Source organism: Seriola dumerili, unplaced genomic scaffold (assembly GCF_002260705.1).
Source record: "Seriola dumerili isolate Sdu_G_001 unplaced genomic scaffold, Sdu_1.0 BDQW01000088.1, whole genome shotgun sequence".
Taxonomy (NCBI): Eukaryota; Metazoa; Chordata; class Actinopteri; order Carangiformes; family Carangidae; genus Seriola; species Seriola dumerili.
The window spans coordinates 5,085,078-5,108,869 of NW_019174343.1; the positions used below are offsets into that span (position 1 = coordinate 5,085,078).

A 23,792-nucleotide genomic window follows, 5' to 3' on the forward strand; every position below is an offset into this window, starting at 1 on the left:
ATAACGTAATGCTGTAAACTAGCTTGTAGAGCAAATACAGCAAGTCAGAAGTCTAGTTGTGGGGTAATACTGTATATCATGATGTTAAACACTGGAAAACTGACACTGCTTTGTTATTGTTTGTCAGACTTGAGAATTTTGTATTGATGAAAACCAGCAGTGTATTTATGCTATGGGGCAGTATATTATAGTGCTCCTCTAAAGAGAGGTGTAAAGGTTTTTTCTCTCTTGCACAGGAAGCCACATTGTTGTATAGAAAATATACCTTCATAGACATTAACCATAGACATTTTTTCCTCATAGCTGTTTAATTTACATGAAAAAGAGCAGCCTTTTGAAAACTCTTTCCTGCTGGTGTATTCAAAAGCCTATGGAAAATATGTGAGTTGGTCCCTAAACATAAGCTGCAAAATTATACTAGCTAGCTACTAGCAAACTAAACATTTTGCACTTAGGATAAGAAAACCATTATTCTAAAAAAAAGAAAAAAGAAAGAAAAAAAGAAAAAACATGGCATAATTTAGAAAACAGTTGTTCAAATGACTGTGTGACAGGTGCTGCTCATAGTTACAAACCCACAGAGATCACTTCAGCTCTACTGAGTGTTTTAACATCTTTACGCTCAATGCTTGGGTTTTATGGTCCCTAACTTCACTGCTTTAGTCTGCTCTCACTGCTCTCATTGACCTTGTTTCCAGCAGCAGACAGCGACTTTCAAAAGAAAATCTTTGATAAATTCCATGTTACCTGAGCGGCACCAAATGGCAGACAGACAAATTAGCTACTAGCTAAGTTAGGGAGCATTTAGCAGCTAGGCACCTAGGTATTTTCACTTGACAGTGGTGTTTACATTCAGTTTTTCCTCACCCAAGTTGTGTGTGAGTCTGTCCCTGAGAAGAAATGTGTTTTTTCATTGTGCACATTGTGCAATATCATTTACTTATGAGATCTTTAAAATCATGATAACTGATTATAACTGGGGCTTCCTGATCACCTAATGGTCCATACCAAATGACTGCAACTGCCACAGTTTGATTCTGGCCTGGGGACTTTTGTTGGCTCTCATACCCCACCCCACCCCCCTCTCTCTTCATGTTTACAGTCCCTCTAAACTGTGATTGTCAAATAAAGGCAAAACATGAAAAAGAAAAAAATCCTCCATGAATATATTGTAATCTTTTTTGTTTTTCCACATATTATGTGATTATATTTATTTTGTGTTGTTTTTTTTCATATCTCTTACTGTACTGCTGGCCAGCAACACGACAGTTAAAGCTGCATTAATCAATATTTTTATATTAACCATGGACTAAATGACTATGTGTAATGTGAAAGGGATCACTTGTCAATCACCCACAGAAAATTAACAGCCAACTTTACAGTTCCCTCCAGCTCAGTGGATCATTTTAGCTCTTTTCAGCTCATTGTTTTGGTTTTCCTACAACTTTCAAATTAGTGTATGCTACCTGCCCAGCACCAAACAGCAGACGGATAAACAACAAAGAGGAGCCTGATATTTCCCTTAGGAGTTGGTGGAGACCAAAACAGTGCTACAAGGAGTGTGATTATTGAACTTAAATTTGTCAGGTGACCACAAACATGACTCCGTACAAATGCTGATATTGCTCTTTGTCTCCCAGATGTGCAAATATCTAAATTCCTACTTGTTCCTTGGTCCAAATAAAGCATAAACATTTTTATTTTGGTAGGATTTAGGGTTAACAATTGGGAATGGAGCCTCACCTCAGAGGAAGCTTTGACACCTGTAATATCATAGAGCTGAGGATGAAGTCTGTGTTGTGTTGGCTTTCCAATTTTACTTCAGTGTGAACATTGGCTCACAAACCAAAGTAAATTATCACATTAAAGAAAGATCAATCAGACTTGAAACCCTTGAGAAGGAGTGATATACTGTCTCATGCATGGACTCCCTCCTTCAGTGTTTTTTTTTTTTTTTTTTTTACTTTAGTTTCAAAGAAAAAAGTGGGAAACAGTGGGAAAGCAGGGAAGAAAGTGAAAACGGGTGACCTTTACTGATTTGGCTCAAGACTGTGGAAAAAGAGCATATACCTAGCTGAAAGGAGCATGCTGAAACTGCAAAAGCTCACAGCCCTCCTGTGCTTACATCAGTTACATCTGCAGGCTAATTGGAAAAGCCTGAGAAAAGAAGCATGCTGGAACACCTATTTCAGCATTTCTGCAATTATTTTGCTATGTGGATGCTTGTAAATTTTAAAAGGTTTCATTTTCCACTGGTCAACTTGCCAGCCATGTGGGGGATTTTATTTATGTCTTTTCACAGCCAAAATAACCCTCCCCCCAACCCCCACACACACACTCACGCACCCACAGAAACACAGGCTAGTCTCCATTATGTCAGAGTGAAGGTGATAAGAGACATAACACACACCTACTTGGAGTGTCTGCATGTTGTCTCGGAAACTGAAAGATGGAGGAAAGAGCACTCTTCCCTGCCCATACACACACACACACACACACACGCATGCGCCAGGCCACCTACACACACACAGGAAGCCACAGAATTACCACAATTAAAACAACAACATGGCTGCTAGTGTGGGAGTTTTGGGGGGTTTTTGCTGAGTATTTGCTAAAGCCACCTTTAAGGTATTTGCAAATCCTAACATCACTCACACAGGAAGATCAGACGCCCATATGACTCTGACATGACTTTATGCAACTATGTTTCTTCAGAATGAATGTCTGATTGTCCTTTATGTGGATGACTGAAAGGACACTAGGCCAAAGTGTTGTGCAAGCAGATGTAAAGTAGACTTGAGGTCACAAAATACTTGAGAGGTGCACATCAAGTTGTAATCTGTTAGAATTTCATGCAACTCTCTATCTCCTGCTAATCTTCCATATATCAACTAGCATTTGTAGCTTTAAACACTGGTGCATGTGCTACAGTGGGTCTTTCCAGTGGCAACATGGATGAAGAAACAAGCACAAATGAGGGACTTTATGGTTGAAATAATCAATATTCTTATAATTAACAGTATCTCAAAAGACTATGTGTAGGCCTAAAGTAAAGTAAAAGAATTTTTGGAGTTTCATGGCTGCAATGTTTCTGCTTGGCTCAGTCTCAATATTCACATCAGTTTTGTTTCCAGCAGCGGGTAAACCCTGTGTATGCTACTTGTTCAGCAATAAGTGAAAGATAGACAAAGTTAGCGTCTAACTAGTGAACATAGTACAACACTTAGCTAATGTGCCAGATATTGTTCTCAGTGGTTGATGGGGCCCAGGACAGAGCAAAAAAGGAAATGAATAACTTGGACAAACGTGATTCCAAATGATTGCTAATCTTGGTTTGTGTCTGCTGGATGTATTTAGGGATCTGTTTGTTATCCCATTAGCCATGACAACTCAAAATGGCGACAATATGTCAATGTTGTGATTACAGCTTGTTGTGCTCTGCCCCTTAAGTGGCATAATAATAATAATGACATTAATGTAGTTTTTAAGATCCTTTATATTCATTTTCATTAAGAAGATTTACACCTCGAAGAGATGTGTGTGAGCTGATAGTCTTTAAAGAAAGCAGAATGCATGCACAACAGGCAGAAAGGCTGTGTTGTGGTTTGGAGGACTGTCCTTCAGCTGAAGGACTTCCTGTGTCAACAAGCATCCACCCTGCTGAAATGTCATTGAGCAACATGCTAACCCACAACCAGCTCCAGAGACATTTTTTTTTTTCGTGTCTGAGCCTGACCTCTGACCTCTCCCTGACCTCTCATCTTCCTGACTAGAGGGGGGGAGAGGAAAAAGAATAATGTTACAGGAAGAAATAAAGCTTAAAGAGTTCCCCTCTTCTTTTCCCACAGAGGGTAAGGTGTGTTCATTTATGGTTTTAGTGTTTTAGTTTTAGTTTTAGTCTGCAATCTTTTTCGCTGTCTCAGTGCAAGTGTATGATCTATGTAGACATTCAAAATGTGAGTTAAATCAGAATCCATACATAGAGAGCAGTAGATGAACTATCTATATGTAGGCTACAAACAGGAGAATATGCCACCCAAAACATATGATATTTATGAATCAGGTTCAGAGCTGTATGCACTTGTAAATGTTCAGATTGGTTCTCATTATCGTCCAGCATCTCATTTTTATCAACCGAATCCAGAGTGAATTGCGGGGAGAGGAACATTACCAAGCAGTGGTTGAAACCCCAGAGGTCTCCCGGGGACTTTATCCAAGTTTATCTATCATCTGCCTTGTCAACACAATACTGCTTCTTTATGGACCAGAGCTAATACAGCAGTTGCCCTGTATAACCTACACGCCTATTCCACAGAGAAACCACAAGGAAAAACTCACACTGCAAACAAGCAGGGAAGCACGAGGCCGGCAGGGAAGAAAAAAAGAGTGATGTTCTCGCCCAGACAGAGGCCCTTCATTGAGAAAACGACAAGTAATAATGCATTATATTCATATTGGAGCGGAGCCCAGAGTTGTCCACTGTGAATATTACCTTTCAATATTAACCTCTCAGTGATGGAGCAGCTCTATTAATAACAGAAACTCAGTTACTGTTGGATTTCTATCAAAAGGGGAGACTTGTGTTTGGTTGCCTGTATCCTCATCTTTCAGTGTGTATTCCAACAGGTTGCCTGAAACCAAGAATATCAATTTTTGTTGAGGAAGATGAGGATGGAGTATGATCTATAAAAACATGTAATATAATTACACGTGCCAATGAAATTTGAGAGCTTAAATCTGAGAGGGCTTCCTGTGAGTTAAAAGTTTATTCACTATGGTAAATATTTTAGTCTTCTGTTCAGGAAAATGTTTCAGAGATGGAACATGTTTTCACTGGTAAAAGCAACAGCTGTAAATCAGAGGCCGTGTAAGTTGTAAACAATTTCATATCCAGATGTTGTTTCATAAGAGAATCATCAAGAAACAACTAACATTGCTACTTAAACTGATCTCATGTTCTTCTTCCAGGAAACAGGGGTAAGGAGGAGTCTAATCCAAGTCAGCCCAGTATTACACTAAGTCCCTGTGTCACTGTGGTGACTTCATTTAGCAGGAATGGCGTAGAATGAGTTTTACTACAATACTAGAGGCTCTGCAGCAGTACATTCTCATCTGGATCAGAGGACACTCCAGGCACGCTTTTGTTCCAACATTTGTTCCTCACTCCAAGCCATTAACTTCAGCTATTGCATTCAAGTTACTGCGTACCTTGTAATTCATCTTGGCAAGCACTGGTCCCACATTGCAGAAGTTTGGCCCGTTGGCCACCTGACTTCATGAGTTAGATGAAGAGCATTGGTACGAAGCCACCTTCACCTCACTTCCTTCAAATTTTTTATTGCATCCTTCAGTGAAAAATTATGTTTCAATCTGTGTGGAAAAGTTGAGGTTCAATGTATTTTAAATAGCAGTTAATAAAAGCAATCTTACCTGAAAATCTATTTCAGTTTTATAAAGCTTTCAATCATAGCTCATGATCTTCATTAACAGATGGAAACCAGTGGTCATGGAATTGTAGATGTTTATGAAGATGGATGAACTTTGACACTCAACATTTAAAATTTAAGACGCAAAGTCCTTAAAGTGCTCTACAAAAATATATATAATATATAAAAATATAAAATCAGCACCCTTGCATGAACATCATATTTACACAATATTTATGTTGTTATCAACTGTTTTGAAAAATGTTTGTTTAATCAGCAAACAACTTTCCTTGCCCCTTCTGCAATACCCATAGGCATCAACATACCCAAGTGAACCACACCACGTGAAAACCTCTTCCCAGTGCTCTTTTCACAGTAGGTTCTGTATGTCTGTGCTCTGTGGGTAATAAAAGTGTCAGTCTGACCCATCTATTGAACAGACCAGAGGAGCACGCCTAGTTTTATGTCAGATGACCAGTTTTTAGCCTTGGTAGCTGCATGGCTCTAGTGATGACCATGTTGGTTTGTCAATCTTGGTCCAGACTGTAAAATATCTAAAACAACTACTGAATGGACTGATATGAAATTTGGTGCAGTGATACCATGAGGTTCACATTTGTGGTTTTGAGTAAAATGTCTTGACAAGTATTGGTTGCCATGAGATTTTGTTTCTGACACTCATGTCCCCCTAATGGCCAGGACACACTGCCTGTGTTGCATGATGTTACCTGCTGTGGCTGATCCCTTAACTTTTCATCTAGTGTCATCATCAGGTCAAATTTTTTAAATTTGTTCAGCAGGTTAAAGACTAAATACTTGGTAGATTAGATTAGCTTTGGCTTTATGTAGTAACTGGCAAATATTAGCAATGCTAACATGCTAAACAATGATGGTGAAGATGGTAAAAGTTATACCTCCTTAACATTAGCATCCATGTTAGCATTGTCCAAAATAATTCTCTCATTCACTCTCTCACTACTCCCTATATAACAGACACTCGATAGCTTACTCTATACTGAGCAGTGACCAACTGAAATGTCAGACACATACTAATCATTGTTACTTTGCATCGACAGTTAATTTTCACATCTAAAGAATGTGGCATGTTACATTGTGGGACAGTAGCAGTGTCTATGCCATGGACACTACTGCACTAGTGGATACATTTACATACTTAGAATTCAGATGTTATTTTGGACACAATGTGAGCATGTTAGTATGCTACTGTTAGCATATAGTACAGAGAGATGCTGTGCCAAAGTACAGCCAAACTCTTAAATGTATTAGTTAGCAGCGCACAAATAGACTTAAAAATTATAATACCCAGATATCTTGTTCACAAAAGCTTGGTTTTGGTAGTTAAAGCATAAAACATAGTCAAATTTAAATATAAGTGGCAGAATTTCCTTTAACACACAACTCATGTCATTTCTCTTTGAGGTACAGGAATGCTCCATCACTTTTCTTAATGATCATAATTGTGCTAATAATCTGCGCACTGTTTGTGTGAGTGTAAAGCACCACAGGAATGGTAATTGTCTCTTTATAGTCTTGTTTTTCAGACTAAATATGTGGTCCTGCCTTGTGTCATTCCTTTGGATACATGAAAATTGCAGCTAATTTCTTTACTCTTGACAGCCCCCAGCTGTTCACCACAGCAAACTCAAGTCTAAACTGTAAACTGTATATAAAAAGGTCTAAATCCAATCACCAAACCACAGAGATCTGTGTGAAAACCCTTGAAACACCCATGTTACTGAGCATCCCCGTCGCTGCAGTTACATGTAGCTATCCTTTAATCCCCCCTTTTAGTATTAGCTAGTTAGCCAGCTGGCTACAGTATTATTGTGTATAGTCAGGGGATATGCAGAAACTCACTTCAGTTTCTCATGTCCACAAGGCAGAACTGGCAAACTGGGGAAGTGACCCCCAGCTCAGTAGGTTTTTATACAGGACAGACTCCATAAACTTCTCACAGTCAATCAGTCAACATGTCTCCCTTTCCAGGTCTTGACAATATTTTCACATTCCATTCTGCTGAATCATTGTGGTCCTTTCTCAAGCTTACGCTGTTTATCTGCGGTCTTGCAGCAACAATTTCCTTTATTTACAAAATGCAAATCCTATTTACTGAATGATATCCACTTCTCTTAGAGTGGGAGTTCACAGATAATCTGAATAAATGGCACAATACTGGAAATTTCATACCAGGACAACACCCTCTTCTCTTCTACTTAGAACTTTATTGGCAAGTTTAAAGATTAAAGCGTCATTATAAAAAGTTTTTTGTTTCACAGTGTTGTATAGAAAGACATTGAAAATACAAAAAGAGCAAAATACTGTAACTTTTCCAAACATCTCATACAAAATGTTCTGCAGCTCAGTCACTGTTGTTCCACAGGATACAACATCATAGCATGTGAGTAACCACGTGGGACTTGTGCTCATCTGTTTGTTCAGTTTCTGCACCCAAAACATATGGGTTCACTCCCTCTGTGAGTGGGTGGGTGGGTGTGTGTGTGTGAGAGAGTGTGTGTCAGTGTGTGTGTGTGTGTGTGTGTGTGTGTGTGTGTGTGACTCATCATAACTGTTCAGAGGAGGAAGAAACTTTGAGGAGTGACTATTGCCTCACTCCACCTCGACAGGCTGGATGAGTTTTTCCGAGAAGATCCCAGAGTGCTTTTCTAGATCCATGTGCTGGTTCCAGCTCTCCTCCCTGATCCCCTTCACCAGGCCGTCCTGCTGCAAGAGACATTAAACACGTGTCAGACCTTAAGGAAGTAAACCAACCCTCTGATTGGACACTTACAATAACTTAAACTTAAAACAAAGTGTCTTATCTTACCATTTCAAAATATTCACTCAAAAAGAAAAAGAAAGTAAAAGTGCTATGCTGGGATGAAAAGTATGTCAGCAGGATGCACAAAAAGAGAAAACAAGAAATCCCCAGAGTGTACTGACCTAAACAACATATCCAGGTTCAGAGAAAGGTCCACAGACAAACGGAGGGAGCGGACTTGTGAAATAAAATATTAATTAAAACATAGTGTGTAAATGGACTGAATGACTGAATTACATAAGACTGAATTGAATTAGAAAATGAAATCTAATTGTAAATAAATAAAAAATTTAATAAAGTTATATGTGAATTTAATTCAAATGTTAAACTAAATTTAGTTCAATTGCAAATTAGAAAATCAATTAGAATTATACTAGATCAAATCACACTTTGAATTAAATAAAAAATAAAAACTTAGAATGAAATGATATTTAAAAAGTGTAAAATTAACTTCAAAATTAAATGAACCTAACATTAAAAACATTAATCACATTTATTTAAATTAGGATAGCTTTAATTAAATATTTTAGATATTTTATAAATTTCATTATGAACTTCATATGAAAAAGAAAAATATTGACTTGTTCTTTGACTTAAGTCACCCTTTAATGAGGTAGTTCTACATTTAGCACACAATGTACAGACAATGGCCAAGAAACCGGCTTTATTTATCTATTTATTTATTTATTTGGTGACTATTTAATGTTCACTTAATGAATTAACACTGACACAATAGGGGACGTTACCTGCAGCATTTGACTGGTTGTGAGCAGGTCTCAGTGACTCACAGATCCTCTCTACTGCCTCTAACTTCTAACAACTTAGGTGGTGCTGGTTTTGGTGCAAATGATTTGTGAAATACTATTAGACCAAAAACAGAACTTGACAGGAGTCTTGAAGTTACGGAAACGGAAGCTACTTTCAGCCTTAGGATGTTTTGTGAATGGAGCCCCTGTTGTTTAGAAAGAATATTTTAATTTGAAACATTTTCTGCTTCAGATCCATTTCATCTACAGTGGAAATTTTCCACTGTGACATCAGCTGAACTAGTTGCCCACAGGAAAAAAAATATCACTCAACAAGAAAAAGAAATGAAGCTGTGATGAAAAGTATGTTACCAGCAGGATGCTCAAAAAAAAAAAAAAAAAAAATCACCACAATGTACTGGACTAAACAACATATCCAGGTTCAGGTTCAGAGAAAGCTCCACGGGCAGAAGGAGGGAACGGGCTTCACAGGAAATCTGGCTCTTTCTATCTTTTCTATCTCTGAAGAACCACAGGAAGTGAGATATGCTTTAGAAGAACACACACAAACCTCTCGAGTGTCAGCAAGCACCAGGATGACATCTCCCTGTTCAAACTGCAGCAGGCCGTCTTCAGACGCTGCATGACTCTCCAGTGCCACCCCCTGGTGTAAAAACATGGGATACACCAATGCAAACTTAATACTGAAAATGGCAATTTACACGGATGTAGTTTCACTTTTAAATGTCAGTTCACCCAAATTATTAAATTAAAAAATAAAAAAAATCTAGGTTTGGAGATTTTCATCCAACCAAATAAAATGAAGGTTAAATGGAATTAGTTTGTCTTGCTCACAGATTTGACCAATAACATTCAAGAAATTCAACAGCAACTGGTCTATACACTTCCGATAAAGTCTTTTCACAGCAAAGTCTTTTAAATGTTTTTTTTTAAATGCCATAAGCAACCACAAGAGAAAATTCCATCCACCTCCTCTGTGTTGGAGCAGAGGCACAAATCTAAAAACCCTGACAAATCAAACAGACGTTATCTACATGGCTCGATACCACTGGAGCTAGGAAATGGATGGGGATAGGAAATGAGTTTCTTTTTAATAATCCGGTGAACCAAAACTTGAACTCAAAGTTCAATGTCCTGGTTCAAACATACCACACCACTGTGTGCAAAAAAAGAGACAGATATTTTGGCCACGTAGAGGAAGTGGAAACACAACACTGACATATCATCTTTTCAGTTCATAAGATTATTTACACTAATGTGTGGCCTCTTTAGCTGCTAAATGCTCCACTATGTTTATAGCTGGTCTGTAGCTGTGTCTGTCTGCTGGTAGTGTACAGCGGGTTGCTGGAGCTTTTTCTTTGAAAACTACCCTGGCCCTAAGGGCTCAGCACTCTGCAACCTAACAACACACATGCACATTCAGAAAACATCATCATCAGTTTGACAACACGACTGACTTGTTTCCAGCGGACACACAAAAAAAAAAAAAAAAAAGTGAACAGGGGGCATCCCGGTGGCTCACCTGGCAGAGTGCATACCATGAAGGTCCTAACTGCAGCGGCCCGGGTTCAAGTCCAACCACTGGCCCTTTGCGACAGGTCACCCCCCCCCCCCCCCCCCTGACTTCCGTGTCTCTCCCTCTCACTTATGCCATTAGAATAAAAGGGAAAAAAATGAACAAAAATAACTGTTTTTTTTTTGTTTTTTTTTTAAAGTAATGAACCTGGCTGGGACGCACTTGTTTTTAACTTCAAAAGTCACAAAGCATTGAACAACAAGTGCGTCCCAGCCAGGTTCATCACTTTTTAGTGTCCCCTGGAATTACTGCCATTGTGTTGTGAGCATTTTGCAGCACGTGTGTTGTGAAACTGATGAAGACGTTTTCTGAATCTAATTGCGTTTTGGCTGTTTGCATGTCTTTTAAGTTGCAGTGCTTGAGCTCTCAGGGCCACCGTAGAAAACAGCCGCCTGCTATTAGAGCAGTGAAAATTATAGCTGTGGCCCAGACAATGAAACAATGAGCTGAAACTTACTACAAAGCTCCATAAAGCCGAGGACAGCTGCAGATTCAGCTGATAACTGTCCGTAGGTTCATCACGAACTGTTTCACATTATCATTTGACACACTGTTATTATAAAAAATATTGATTATAGCCACTTTAAAAACATAGTTGGGTACCTTGTATAGGAAGCCAGGTGGACTGTGGGAACTGGAGTCATCTCCTGTCTCCTGGTTGACTGGTGCTTCTTTTGTCTCCTCCTGCTCCTCAGCAGGGAGGAGGGGGCATGCGTCTGTGGAGTGGAAGGACAGGCGAGGAGCAGGAACTGGTGCAGGTTTGGGCTCGACCTCCTCTGATGTAGGATCACTCACAGCCTCCTGCTCCGGACTGTGTGGGGCATCGCTCTCTGCAGAGTCAGAGGGATTGGACACTTCCTGACTTGCTGCTTCTGACTTTGCAACTCCCACCCCGGAGTCATCCGACTGTTTTGTAGCAAGTGCTGCTTCAGCTTCAACTTCAGCTTCAGCTTCAGCTGCAGCATCAGCATCAGCATCAGCATCAGCATCAGCTTCAGCATCAACTTCAGCATCAACTTCAGCCGCCGCTGGCTCCTCCTCTGCGTCCTCTGGACTTTGACCCCCTGTGCTCCTGTCGCTGTTCTCATTGTCACACACCGACTGCCTCTTGGGCGTGTTGATGCCGCTGGAGCTGAGATCCGAGTCTGACGAGTTGACATCTTTGGATGAGACGCTGCTCTCCTCTGGTGGGTTGGTTTCTTCAGAGATGCTTTGAGTTCGCTGGACAGGGGAAGAAGGTGCAGCGTCTTTACCGTTTTGGGTGGAGGCGTGGATGGAGACATGGTCAGCTGGGAACGCAGTATTGCAGGGGATGGGGTTGGAGATAACCAGCGACTTCCTCTTCTTTGATTTGGTTGACGTGCTACTTTAAGAAAAAGTGCATGTTATTTTTACTGAAGGAAAATGGCAGACAGGCATCATTAGGTATGTATGTTGGGAACACTGTAACCACAGATGAGGAAACACAATTCCTTACCTGTTCAGACCCTTGATGATGAAAGCTTTCCCAGAGTGTTGAGTCTCCAGTTTCTTCATCACATTGTAGAGCTCCCGGTTAAGCTGCAAAACAAAGCGCGACATAAACAAACAATTCAAATTGCGACACAAATACCTCATTAAATCTTATGTAAAACTGTAGTCATAGTAACAGTTGTCATGGCTGTCTTTAAACCATCAAACACTTCAAATTACTCGTGTGAGAGTGATGAAAAAAATGGATTTGTGTCAATCTCTTACCACACTCATTTCCTTGTAGAAGACGTCTCTCAGGTTTGATACGTTTTGGAACACGGTCACGTAGCAACCTATACGGCTACAGAGACAGAGACAACAGCTCAGTTTATCTACGTGGCGTTCTTCAGGAAGTTACTTGTCAAGTTCAACATTTCAAGAGCAGCCACATCGTAGATAAGAGTCCTGCCAGTGGGAAACACTATGATGCACATTTACACATCAGATCTGAAGAACATAATCATGTTTTGTTCTATAGCCACGACAATACTGGATAGTTGAGGTCAACAACAATTTATCAGCCAATAATAAACAAAGATAAACCCGTAACAAATTACAATCTTCATATGGATCCTTTAGATTTGTTATGTAAGGCCCTGTTCAGAGCCGGCATTCACATCCGTATCAGATGATTCAATCACAAGTGGTAAGCTCTGAGTTCAGGTGTGAACACACCCAAGATGCATGGAGGATGCATTTGAGATCCGATCACTCAGACCACATTCAGAGCTGATCTGCACCACATGTGGCCACATTCTTTCAGCGGTGTGTTTAACTTTTCAGAAGGGTAAAAACTTTCATTTCATTATAGAGCTGTGTAATGATTCATTCAATTCCTCCTTGCCACACACACACACACACTTTGTTGGACTGGCTAGAAACAACAATACATACGTTTTTATTTGCACATGGAGCGGGGAAGTGGAATCCAATCACAAGTGGTCACTAGAAACACACGTGAAGTTTTAATACCAGGTGTGACCTGACGTGCTTAGAGCTGTGCACTTGTCAGTGAATCACTCGCGCTGCATGTCAGCACGCTCCTGTCTGAACAGGACCTAAAAGAACTGTGACTAAGAAACACACTGAGTGGGACTTTTAACAGTGAACAATGAAACTTGTGAGTGCTCTCTGGTGGACAAGCTATATAATAAAGACACTGTTTAGAATTATAAATATATAATGGCATTTCTGCACTGCAATGTCTTGTCACTTATAGGCTGACACATACACAGGTAGAGATAGACTGTATCTGCAATAAGCTCAGATTGGCCAATTTATCTGTCGTGTTCTATTTTGCATTCAATTCCCATATTATTCTTGCAGTTTGAGTTGGTTTTTGATTAAAATCACACCTAGGATCCTTCTGATCCAGATATACAGCAAAGATGAGAACATCCAGGTCTGCAGTCTTTTCAGACAGACTTCTGTCTTTCAATACCAATGACACTGAGAAAAGTGACAGGAAGCAGGTTCACAGGTCTTTGTTGCATGTCATGCCCACATCTCTTTCTCTCTTCATTTTATCGAACACAGGCTTTAACGCCACCCACAAGAATAAAAATAAAAAGGGAAAAGGTGTGAAAACCTATGTTTTGCCATAAATTAAACATGAAATGTTACAGTAAATAATGTGTCTGTGTGATTTCAGATTTACTCTCATTTGATAACTGACACCTGAAGCAAAATATTTGAAAAAGCTGAAACTCTGACATTTTTTATAATACCACTTTAATTGCTTATTTGCTCATCTCCACACACATTAAGTTCAAGACACCTGCACATGAGCTTTTAACCTGTTTATTCCTACAAAGATGTTCTCCCTTTACTCATCTTGTCATGTCATGATCCGACATTGCAAACGTACCTCTGATAGAGAACAGGCAGCTCCTCTCTCAGCTCTTTATTTATTTCTTCAAAGACATTCTGGGCTTTGTTAAACTCCTCTTCTGCCTGTCAGAGGATTTGAAAGTCGTTAAAAAAAAAACAAAAAATATAAGTATTTATCAGCCAACACTGTGGATTTCTGTGCTGTGTGTAATGTAATATATACGCTACCTTTGCGATTTTGGCGTCGTCCTTTTTCTTGGCACTGTGCAGCGCCTCCAGGTGGTGACGTGCCGAGTCGTAGTCCACCAGCTTGCGACCGCGTTTAGCGACTCGTTCCTGAAAAACAGATATCGGTTTTCTACTAAGTGAGCGTGACGACCTCTGCCGGTGTCAAAGATCAGAGAGATTTCGTGTGCAGTAACTGCCTCGGGTTTAAAAGCCTCATGTTACCTTGACCTCAGGGAACTGGCTCGTGTAGTTCTCCATTGTTCGGACAATCTGGTCACTCATTTTCTCTTCATAGTCGTTCCACAGCAAGTCTTCACTCTGAGAGACACAGTCGGTGTTACATCAGTGCCACTGTCCCGAGTCCTTTTAACTGCTACACAGCTTTAACCAGGGCGCTAACACTGTTCCAGCAAAGGACTGTTCCACAAACTAACGATATGTAGTAACCAACCTCAGCAGATGGATTATGATCCTCCTGAGTCACTACATCTATTAACTTTACTGTAGTGGAGGAAACACTGTCCATAATAGAAGAGCCAAATATAAATATTTCATAATATTTACCATTGGCCTCATTTTGATTTAACATAAAATTGTCTCTTCTATTCTGTATTTTACTTATCGTCACAGAAACTTGATTAGCAGCTAAATTATGCTCAAGTATTATCAAAGAGTGATGGAAAAGTTAGAACAAATACAATGCGCTGTTTAATATGTTTAATATATGATGTTTAACAAAACAAATTCAATATCTAATACATTTCTGACATATTCAAATTTGAATTGAAACTGTTTACTAGTATGTGGAACAACATTCCTGTCAGGAGGCTCCTCTCACTTTCCTCTCTGTCTCCATCTTGTTTTCATTCTAAATACAGAAACAAGATCCTGCAACAACATGTTTTTTGTTTTTTTTTTTTCTATTTGGCTCTTTCAGAACAACAACCATCACTGCAGCACTCCACTGATCCACTGATCCAGGCCTCATGGCTCTGCGGCCTCTCCACAGCAACTGACACATGAAAGCTGCTTGGAGTTTTCTCTGGTCTGATGAAACCAAGAATTAACCGTTTGGTCTCAATTCTAAATATCAAGTCTGTAGGAAACAAGGCATGATCTTCAGACTTGGTTGTCTGTCTGGAAGTTTCTCCCATCACCACACAGGATCTCTGGAGCTCAGCCAGTGTGACCATCAGGTTCTTAGTCAGCTCTTTTACCAAGGCCCTTCACTGACTGCTCAGTTTGGGGTGTGCGCTCAGCTCTAGGAAGAGTCCTGGTTGTTCCAAACATCTTCCATTTGGGAATGATGGAGCCCACTGTGCTCTTGAGGAAGCTTCAGAGCAGCAGAAATGTTTTCTTGTGTCCTTCCCCACACAATCCTGTCTCTGAGCTCCGCAGCAGCTCCTTACTCCTCCTCGGTTTTTGCTCTGATATATTATCAGCTGCGAGACCTTAGACGGGTGTGTGTCTTTCCAAATCATGTCCAATCCGCTGACTTTACCACAGGTGGACTCCAATCAAGACATAGAAAGATCTCAAAGATGATCAAGAGAAATGGGAGGAATCTATCTATCAAGAGTCATAGCAAAGGGTCTGAATACTTGTGTCAATGTGAGATTTCAGTTTTTCAATTTCTGGGGAGAGGGCCGTCTGGACCTCTCTGCTGAGGCTGCTGCCCCCGCAACCCGGATCCGGAGAAGCGGGAGACGACGAGACGAGACTGTTTTTACTTTGTCGTTATGGGGAAAGGAGTGCAGACCGATTTTTTTTAATTTTAGCATAAGGCTCCAACATAACAGCAGGTGAAAAAACTGAAAGCTTCAGAATAATTTCCAAATACATGTTTCCATGTTAATTTAGATGAAACTTGTTCCTGCTGAAATCAAGTGATTTCTATCAGATTATCTGGCTCTAAGATTACTGTTACACCGCATATTCACACATCATGAACTTACCTCTGTAATGACGGCAAGGTCCTCCACCCCGTTCCAGTCCGATTCGTAGATGTCTCGCAACGTCTGGGACAGCCGCTTGGACGTCTCGTGCACAGCTGTGGGGAAAAGCGCAGGAAACTGTAGCAGCTAAAATAAAATGTTATAATGTCATCATGACTCCACATGGATCAGCTTATCATTGGCATCAGCAGCACACAGAGCATTGTGGTGGTATTGTTTTAAAGGGGTTTGTGGGACCGTTACACCCAAGAAGGTCACAACAACACTGGTTTCCTGAGTGCAGCTCACAATGCAGGAGCAGGAGCTGACACAACACCAGGAACTCAACGGTTCCTTGCACACGGATCACATATGCTCTGCTGCGTCTGCTGTTTTTCCAATGCAGGATTTTATTTGTTTTTGTGCAACATGGCAACGCAGACAGAATTGCAAAAGTCGAGACACAAGAGCTATGAATAGAAGAAATTCACTTCCCTATTATTAACTTACTCTCCTGAGCAGAGAGTGGTGCTCTGTTAGCGCTGTCATGTGTGTCTGTGGATGCTGCAAAAACCCACCTTTCACTGCCGTGTAGTAAGCTTTGACATCTTTAAACAACCTGCCTCCATCCATCTGTGTGCAGAAGCAAAAGAAGAAGATTAAAGTTAAATTCAGCAACACCCCAAGTAAGAGTTTCACTATGGATCTCTGCCACTCGTTTCCTTAAAAACCTAAAGAAATGAAATCCGTGTGTTTCTGTTTTAACTGCAGACCACTTTCGTTTGCAGTCTAACTTTTTGTGTCGAGCTGCATATAATCAGAGTACAATACAACCCGACCACAACATGGAGTTTAAATTAAATTACAATAAAAAAACTTTTTTTTTGTGGTAGTATGTAGTGGTGAAGTGAAAGCAGCATTGTGTAAGACTTCCTTCCTGTTGCTCCTCATCGGTTTCTCTCCAAATATGTGCCCTATGGTTGTTGCCTTAGACACTGAATGAGCCTTGACCAACTTTAAAGTGAACCTGTAACGTTTGCCTCACAGCGTATTGTGGCCACAAGTGAGGAATACTGAAACAACAGTAGAAGAAGTAGAAAAGAGCCATAAAGATTTGGTCATTTCTATCATACAGCAATATTAATCTAAAGTTTGCTAATATTAGCATGAAGGCTAATGGTCATACCAGACCAAGTAAGGCTGTAACAGCCAAACCTCTGAGTGTATTACACTGAGTAAGGGTGCATTTTACTGCTTTTAAATTCAACTTTTAATTCGTAAAGAAAAACATTGTGAGTTTTCCTCTGTCAGAAGTTCCATAGTGTTGCTTCAAATCCTTTCAAAGACCAAAAATGGGTCAAATCATAAGTTCATAAGGATGTGAATAGTAATGTTAGTGATATCAGATATCTAGAGGAGAGATCAATGAGAGAATCAGTGAGAAAATAAGAGACTTTCAGCTTGTTTGAAGTGTTTCCTGTTTTCGAGGGTAAGCTGACTGAACTTGTGGGTTGGCATCTCAATGCAAAAACAAAAAACAAAAAAAAAAAACTCTCTTAGAGTTAGCAGTAATCAATTTAACTGGAAATGAGCTGTTTAACATTAAAAGCAGACTGAACATGACTTTTATTTTGGCCTCGGAGTGAATGGCGAAGGACTACCATGTGAAGTACCTGTTGTTTGTTGAGGTTCTGGAAGCAAAGCTCAAACTGCTCGTCCTTGGTCTCCATGGTTTTGCCCAGTTTCTGAAGGACCTGAGAAAGGACAGCACGGTGAGAAAGTTTCAACATTAGACAGACGAGGGGTTTCTAGCATCAGTGATCACTGGAGCGAGGGCAACAGGCTGGCCCGGATGATTTATTTATCAGTCCAGATATATGGCTGATATCTCACTGTTAATCATGACAGAGTAATGCATCATAAACCACATACTGCTATGGCTCACCTACATGTGGCTAATGATTACAGGGCGCTTCACAGTCCACTGCATGCAGGTGTTTGAAAGACTGAATGACACATTTCGTGACCTTTAGCTTTAAATCTGCTACCAAGCAGCTCTCATTATGTCTATCCTCCCAAATTTCTGAGATCTTAAAAAAAAAAAAAAAAAAAAACCCTGAATCCCTAAAATAGGCTTCGATCTTGGAACTTCAGGGTAACTCCAGCCAGACGTTGCAGTTTCTGTTTTTAGGTGGAGCAGCGAAATCAAACATGTCAACCGCAAACTGAGTGAGAAAGGCTCAACAAGCGAGAGGAAGTGCACAGTCAGGAAGTGGCAGCTTTTGTGTCCACACACAGCTGCACAGCTCTTAACAACACCGTGGTGCTCTGACAGGGGACAGTCCAGCTACTGTTTTATTAATGCATCAGGCCAAGAGTCTGGTGATCCTTCAAATATGTAGTTTATAACGCACAGAGGGCAAGGCCTGGAGCGTGTGGTTTCTCTTTCCCCTCATGGTCACTCTCACTGGTTCTTATCCAGTTAGACTTGGCATGATTTGATCCTCTCGCCCTGGAGCAATTCATTTTGAGTCATGGCTGTACAGACCGAGATAACGGTACCTCAGATTGGGAAGGTACCAACAGTGACACAACAACATGTTTATGAGCAAAACAGCCACTCTTATTTTCCAACTTCTTCTAAGATAAATAATTAAACTATTTTTAACTCTGAAACTCTTTGGATCCTTCTTGTCCCAGTTTGGGAGTATTTGTAGTGCACTACCAACTACACCCCCTTCTAAACAAACTGTGTATTCATGCTAAGAAAAAGTCTGGTTAATGTTACAGTTATTAAATTTATGGCTCCACAAAACAAACCTGGTTGTTTAAAACAAGCTCGAATCAGACTGTCTCGTGTCTTACCAAACTGATGACAGTGCATGTAGTTTACAATCTTTTTTTTTTTACAAAGTTGTTTTCCCTGGCTCACCTTCTCCTGAGCTCGATTCAGGGACTTCTGGACCCGCTTGGCGAGGAATCCGGCTCCAGCCTGTAGGTTTGGGCCCATCTTGTTGTCAGCCATCGTCACTCTTCGCTGTGCTTCTCCTCTCTCTGACTGTAGCCCACCTCCCGTCTGCTTCCTCTTGAGAAACTGCCTCACTGCGACTCAACTGCGACTTCAGCTCAGGGCGAAGGAGGTGGAGCAAATGTCAAGACACGAACACACACACACACACAGGCTTTGATCAACCCAGCTGAGACCGAGGTCCTTCACGTCATCATGAGCAGGAGTCTGCTCTTGTTCAGACTTGTTGAAGGGGTTACTGAGAAGCGTTTGTGCGTGTCCCGGTCTGTAGAGCAGACGTGAGCCGCGCTGTGGTGGAGCTGCACCCCGCTCCCTCCGCTCTGCCACCCGGTAGAGCTGGAAGTCGTCCAACGGCACTCACCTGTAAACTATGAGCGAAGATTGCGTTTCTCTGATGATGCGTACCTGAATTCAGCAACGTGACGTAAGCAGGGGAGACGCGTGTTAGCGGTAGTGGCCGAGATGCTGCTTTCACGTGTGCCTCAAAAACTCAGTTTATTTGAGTTGTTAAATGACATATACAGGTTTGTATGTCAGCCATAGGCTCTCAACTGTTGTCAGCTTAGTGTCGAATATATGCATCACTTCATTTAAATCAGTATCTTATCTGACATTAACTTCTCTACCCTCTCTGATCAGCCAATTTCTTCACTCTGATAGTGATATCATTGAGCTGAGCTGACCTGTTTGCTGAGTTTTTCTCTGTTGACACATCTGCTTCTCATAACACTGACATGACTAACAGTTCCACCCCAATGTGTGACTTCACTAAGAAACAAGACGCTCTTTATTACGCTTCATTTGACTGAAATGAATACAGCAGACATGAAAGCTCCACTGACTGAACGTGAGTCCACGGCCCCCAGCCTCCTGATACAGTTCAATGATTACCACGACTAAGAGACATTTCTACATGTAAATGTGACTTTTGTGTAGATGACATTGATATGAAAAAACAAACCTTACTAAAACATACTATTGTAACAAAAATGTAGGCCTTTATGGACTCATCCATACTGATGTCAATAGGATTAACCAGAGCCATAGTCCTCACACACACACACACACACACACACACACACACACACATATTATGACTCCCAACAAGTTTGTGATTTCCTCTGACACAGTTGAGGTCAACTGTACTATCTGCCAGCCACAATAATGTGGACGAACTATCACGTGTTGCTGAAATGTTGGAGTGTTTCTGACTCCGTCCCTCTTTTTCTTTCTCCTAGAACTTGGTTCATAGCTTTTTCCCCATCCCCCTGAAAAATATGTCCTTTCAATCATATTGTTCTTTTTCAGCTTCAGCCTTTGGATAGAGAAATCTAAATAAACAGTTAGCAGAGGAAAAATTGTACATCATTTTAACTGAATGTATTGTTGTAGTTATGCCTGTCTGACAGCTGACAGGTTGCCATTTGTCACACCTGTACTGTTCTAGTGGTAAAGTGTGGAAATACAGCACAGCCTGCAGTACTTGTAATTCTTATCATACAATACTTATAATAATCATTCTTTGTTTTACTTGTATTTGGTAGCTAATAATGTTTTTTTTTTAACTGTTTAAATCTTTGAAAACTGGAATGAACTCCATGAGATGCTTTTTCGCAGCCACCACTGCTGCTCCTGCCGACTGTGTTTTTGAACTGGCCAAATCAGCAGGAGAAAATATAACAACTAATTTCCTGTTGAATTTTGGGACGCCTGTCACTTTGACCTCCACAGTGTGCTCACCTCCTTCCCTGAAGTCAGCATCTCACAAGCTTACTCTGAAATTACTGAAGCCCACTGATGTTTCTCAGATTCTAGGCAATTATTTTGAAAAAGTGATGAGTTTGATCGACTATTGCATAATGTTGCATGAACAGATTAAACTGTTAAGTGGCCCTGTGACAACATTTGTTGTAAGAGCCCCTATTCACCTCTTCAACCCTCAACTATTGCCCTTGGTGCATTGTGTATGCATCTTTCCACCTCCAAGTTCCTGTTCTCTAAACACACTACATATGGCAGCTTGGTTATAAGAACATTACCTTTCCCCGGGTGTCAGTTCAAGTAATAATGTAGAACTTGTCTTGGTTGATATTGTACTTTTACCAACAAGTTTATTCCTGTATAAATTTTCCCTCATGTATTCATTACTTTGCTTTCACATTTACTTATTTATACAAATACTTATCTGGTATCACCTTTGGGCCCTAATAATAATGTACTGTGTGTAACCTAAGCCTATTTACGAACTCCTTGAGTTTGTGCCGAGGTCAGCTAGTCCACATTATCTGCCTGATAACTCTGATTTAAGAAGTACTTCAGCGATTAAAATACAGTCAAAGATATTTTTTTGGGCAAACTGGGTGTGTGGAAGGAAACCGGAGAACCCGGGGAAAACCCACGCTGACACAGACAGAAACTCCACAGAGTGTCAGGTCGCTGGAGGTTCAGTGTGTGTGGCCCTGTACAGTGCATCCAGAAAGTCTTCACACACTCACTTCTTTCACACTTAGTCATGTTGCAAGATTCTCAGTTGTCCAGGTCATTAATGTGGAGATGAGTCCATGGATGGGGCAATATGCCCTTGACTCAACTATTCTTGGATAAAAATGACTTGGATGACTGAGAATCTTTAATAATTTTGCCAGAATTTTAGGAAAATTTCAGGAAAGAAAATGAATCAAAGATTTTAGCACATGGTTGCAACATGACAAAATGTTAAAACCTCTTCTCCTGCAGCTGCCTGAGTGCTGCTTTGGGGGATGAGAAGAATTAGAATGATGGAGGCGACCAAACCTGTAATGAAAACTGTAACCTGGAGCAAGTCTTTCCATACGCTCTGGGAGGCAGTCTTTGAAGAGAACGTTTTGATGTGGGTTTGCAAAGACTGAACAATGACAGTGTCCAAAGCTGGATCCTGTAATGAGACCACAGACTCCAGCAGGCGCCTGCCACAGAACTTCTTCTGCAGGTCTTTCATCACTGTCTTGCAGACTTTCTTGATATATTTCACGTCCGGAAAGAGGCCTTCAGTGACAGTGAGGTCCCGTATCGCCTGGTTCACCTGACGTTTGGTGTGGCCGATCCACTCCTCTCGGCTGCTGTTCTGGACAGCCTGACACTTGCTCAAAACTTTCAGTGTCAAGAGGGTCACAATCAGCCTCAGCTGGTTCTAACTTTCCGCCTTGGTTGTAGACCTGCAGCCAGAGTCAGTGGGATCAGCAGACTTGGGTGTTGGAGGTCGTTCCATCGTGACCTCAGAGTTGTTTTCCTTCTCAAGGATTGTTACTGGTGTGTCTTCTTCTGATAGAGTGCTTGTTTGTGCTTCTTCCATTTCCTTGGACAGGTTACTCACACACACACACGAAGACACACACAAAGACACACACATACAATCAGTGGGAGCGACGACCTTGAGACCTGTTGATGTTGTTTGCGGTGGCCGTGCGGCGAATACATAAAAGGCCATGTGGGACCAAAGTAAAAGTAATTCTTCTACTCATTCTTCAGTACAGTGTCCTCTGTGACTGATTATATGACATTAGATTGTTAATCCTGCTATATCAGCGTGTAAGCATTGTCGTAGCTGGTTGAGTTGGAGTGAGTTAGTTAGTTAACTATTTAAACTACCAAATATACAGCTATACTTTAGTCCAGTGGGTCCCCAACCTAGGATTCAGCCCCTTCCAAAGGGTTATAAGATGAATCTGAGGGGTTAAGTGATGATTACAGTTTTTTGCTTGCAATTGCTTACACACTAAAAGTGAATGCTAAGACCAAAGCATTAAAACCTTAACTTTTGAAACCATGCCTTAAACAAAGGAACCAAAAGTACAAACACATCTTCTACTTTTCACTTTGTTTTCATTTCTACACCACACACTTTTTCTTACATTAGACACTTCAACACTTAAATCTTACAATCATTGGGAAAACACTTATTTTTCAAACTGCAAAACACACCTGAATTTTGCACCACACACATACACACCTAAAAACACTCATACAGAAATTGAACACCACTCAGTCTGAGCCTTAGTGCTACAGATAGACCTCAGGGGATATTCTGTGAGAACTTTACAAACATGGAAGCAATGAAAGTGAGAGAAAGAGGAAGAGGAAGAGGAAGAGGAAGAGGAAGAGGAAGACAGAGAGGAGGTGGAGGGTGAAGGCCAGGCCAAATAAGACCAGGCAATAGACAGACACATATTTCAGATGACATCAGGGCCACTTTGGTGGACTATATCATACAGTTTTTTACGATTGCTTACACACAAAAACAATACACAGATTTTGATACACAAAGAGCAAAATGTCAGCCCACAACTATACGCACACATTTTGCAAAACACTACACACAGTGTTTTGCAAAACACCAAACGCACTTCTCTACATTAGACACATCATTCAAAACTGAAAGCCTTTGCGTGTTAATTGGCAAACACTGCCACTGAAACACCACGCTCAGTTAGCAATCACCTGAACTCAGAATGTACATGTGAAGACACCTGTAACCAATCAGATCACACAGAAATCACAGCTTGATCACCATAAAAACAAGTCGGGTTTGGAAGAGGTGTTCCAGTAAGGGGAGGAAGAGCAAGAGGAGAAAGAGGCAGATCAGAAAAGAAGAAGAAGAGAAGGAGAAAGAGGAG

General features: G+C 40.8%; 1 protein-coding gene across 3 annotated transcripts; it reads right to left on the reverse strand.

The window, feature by feature from the left end:
• Positions 1-5,591: 5,591 nt before the first annotated feature.
• LOC111221945 (bridging integrator 2-like) lies at positions 5,592-19,458 on the reverse strand. 3 transcript variants are annotated; one of them, XM_022745541.1, is made up of 12 exons: positions 19,045-19,458; positions 17,786-17,866; positions 16,691-16,745; positions 16,134-16,228; positions 14,401-14,496; positions 14,179-14,286; positions 13,988-14,073; positions 12,346-12,421; positions 12,086-12,168; positions 11,212-11,974; positions 9,583-9,675; positions 5,592-8,168 (listed from the first exon to the last, which is right to left on the reverse strand). In XM_022745541.1, the coding sequence occupies exons 1-12, from the start codon at positions 19,135-19,137 to the stop codon at positions 8,055-8,057; spliced, it is 1,743 nt and encodes a 580-aa protein (XP_022601262.1). In that variant the 5' UTR covers positions 19,138-19,458; the 3' UTR covers positions 5,592-8,054. The 3 variants fall into 3 exon arrangements, with proteins under 3 accessions (XP_022601262.1, XP_022601263.1, XP_022601264.1); XM_022745542.1 differs by having other exon boundaries at positions 11,212-11,971; positions 19,045-19,137; XM_022745543.1 differs by having other exon boundaries at positions 5,592-8,165; positions 19,045-19,137.
• Between the last annotated feature and the right edge of the window lie 4,334 nt (positions 19,459-23,792).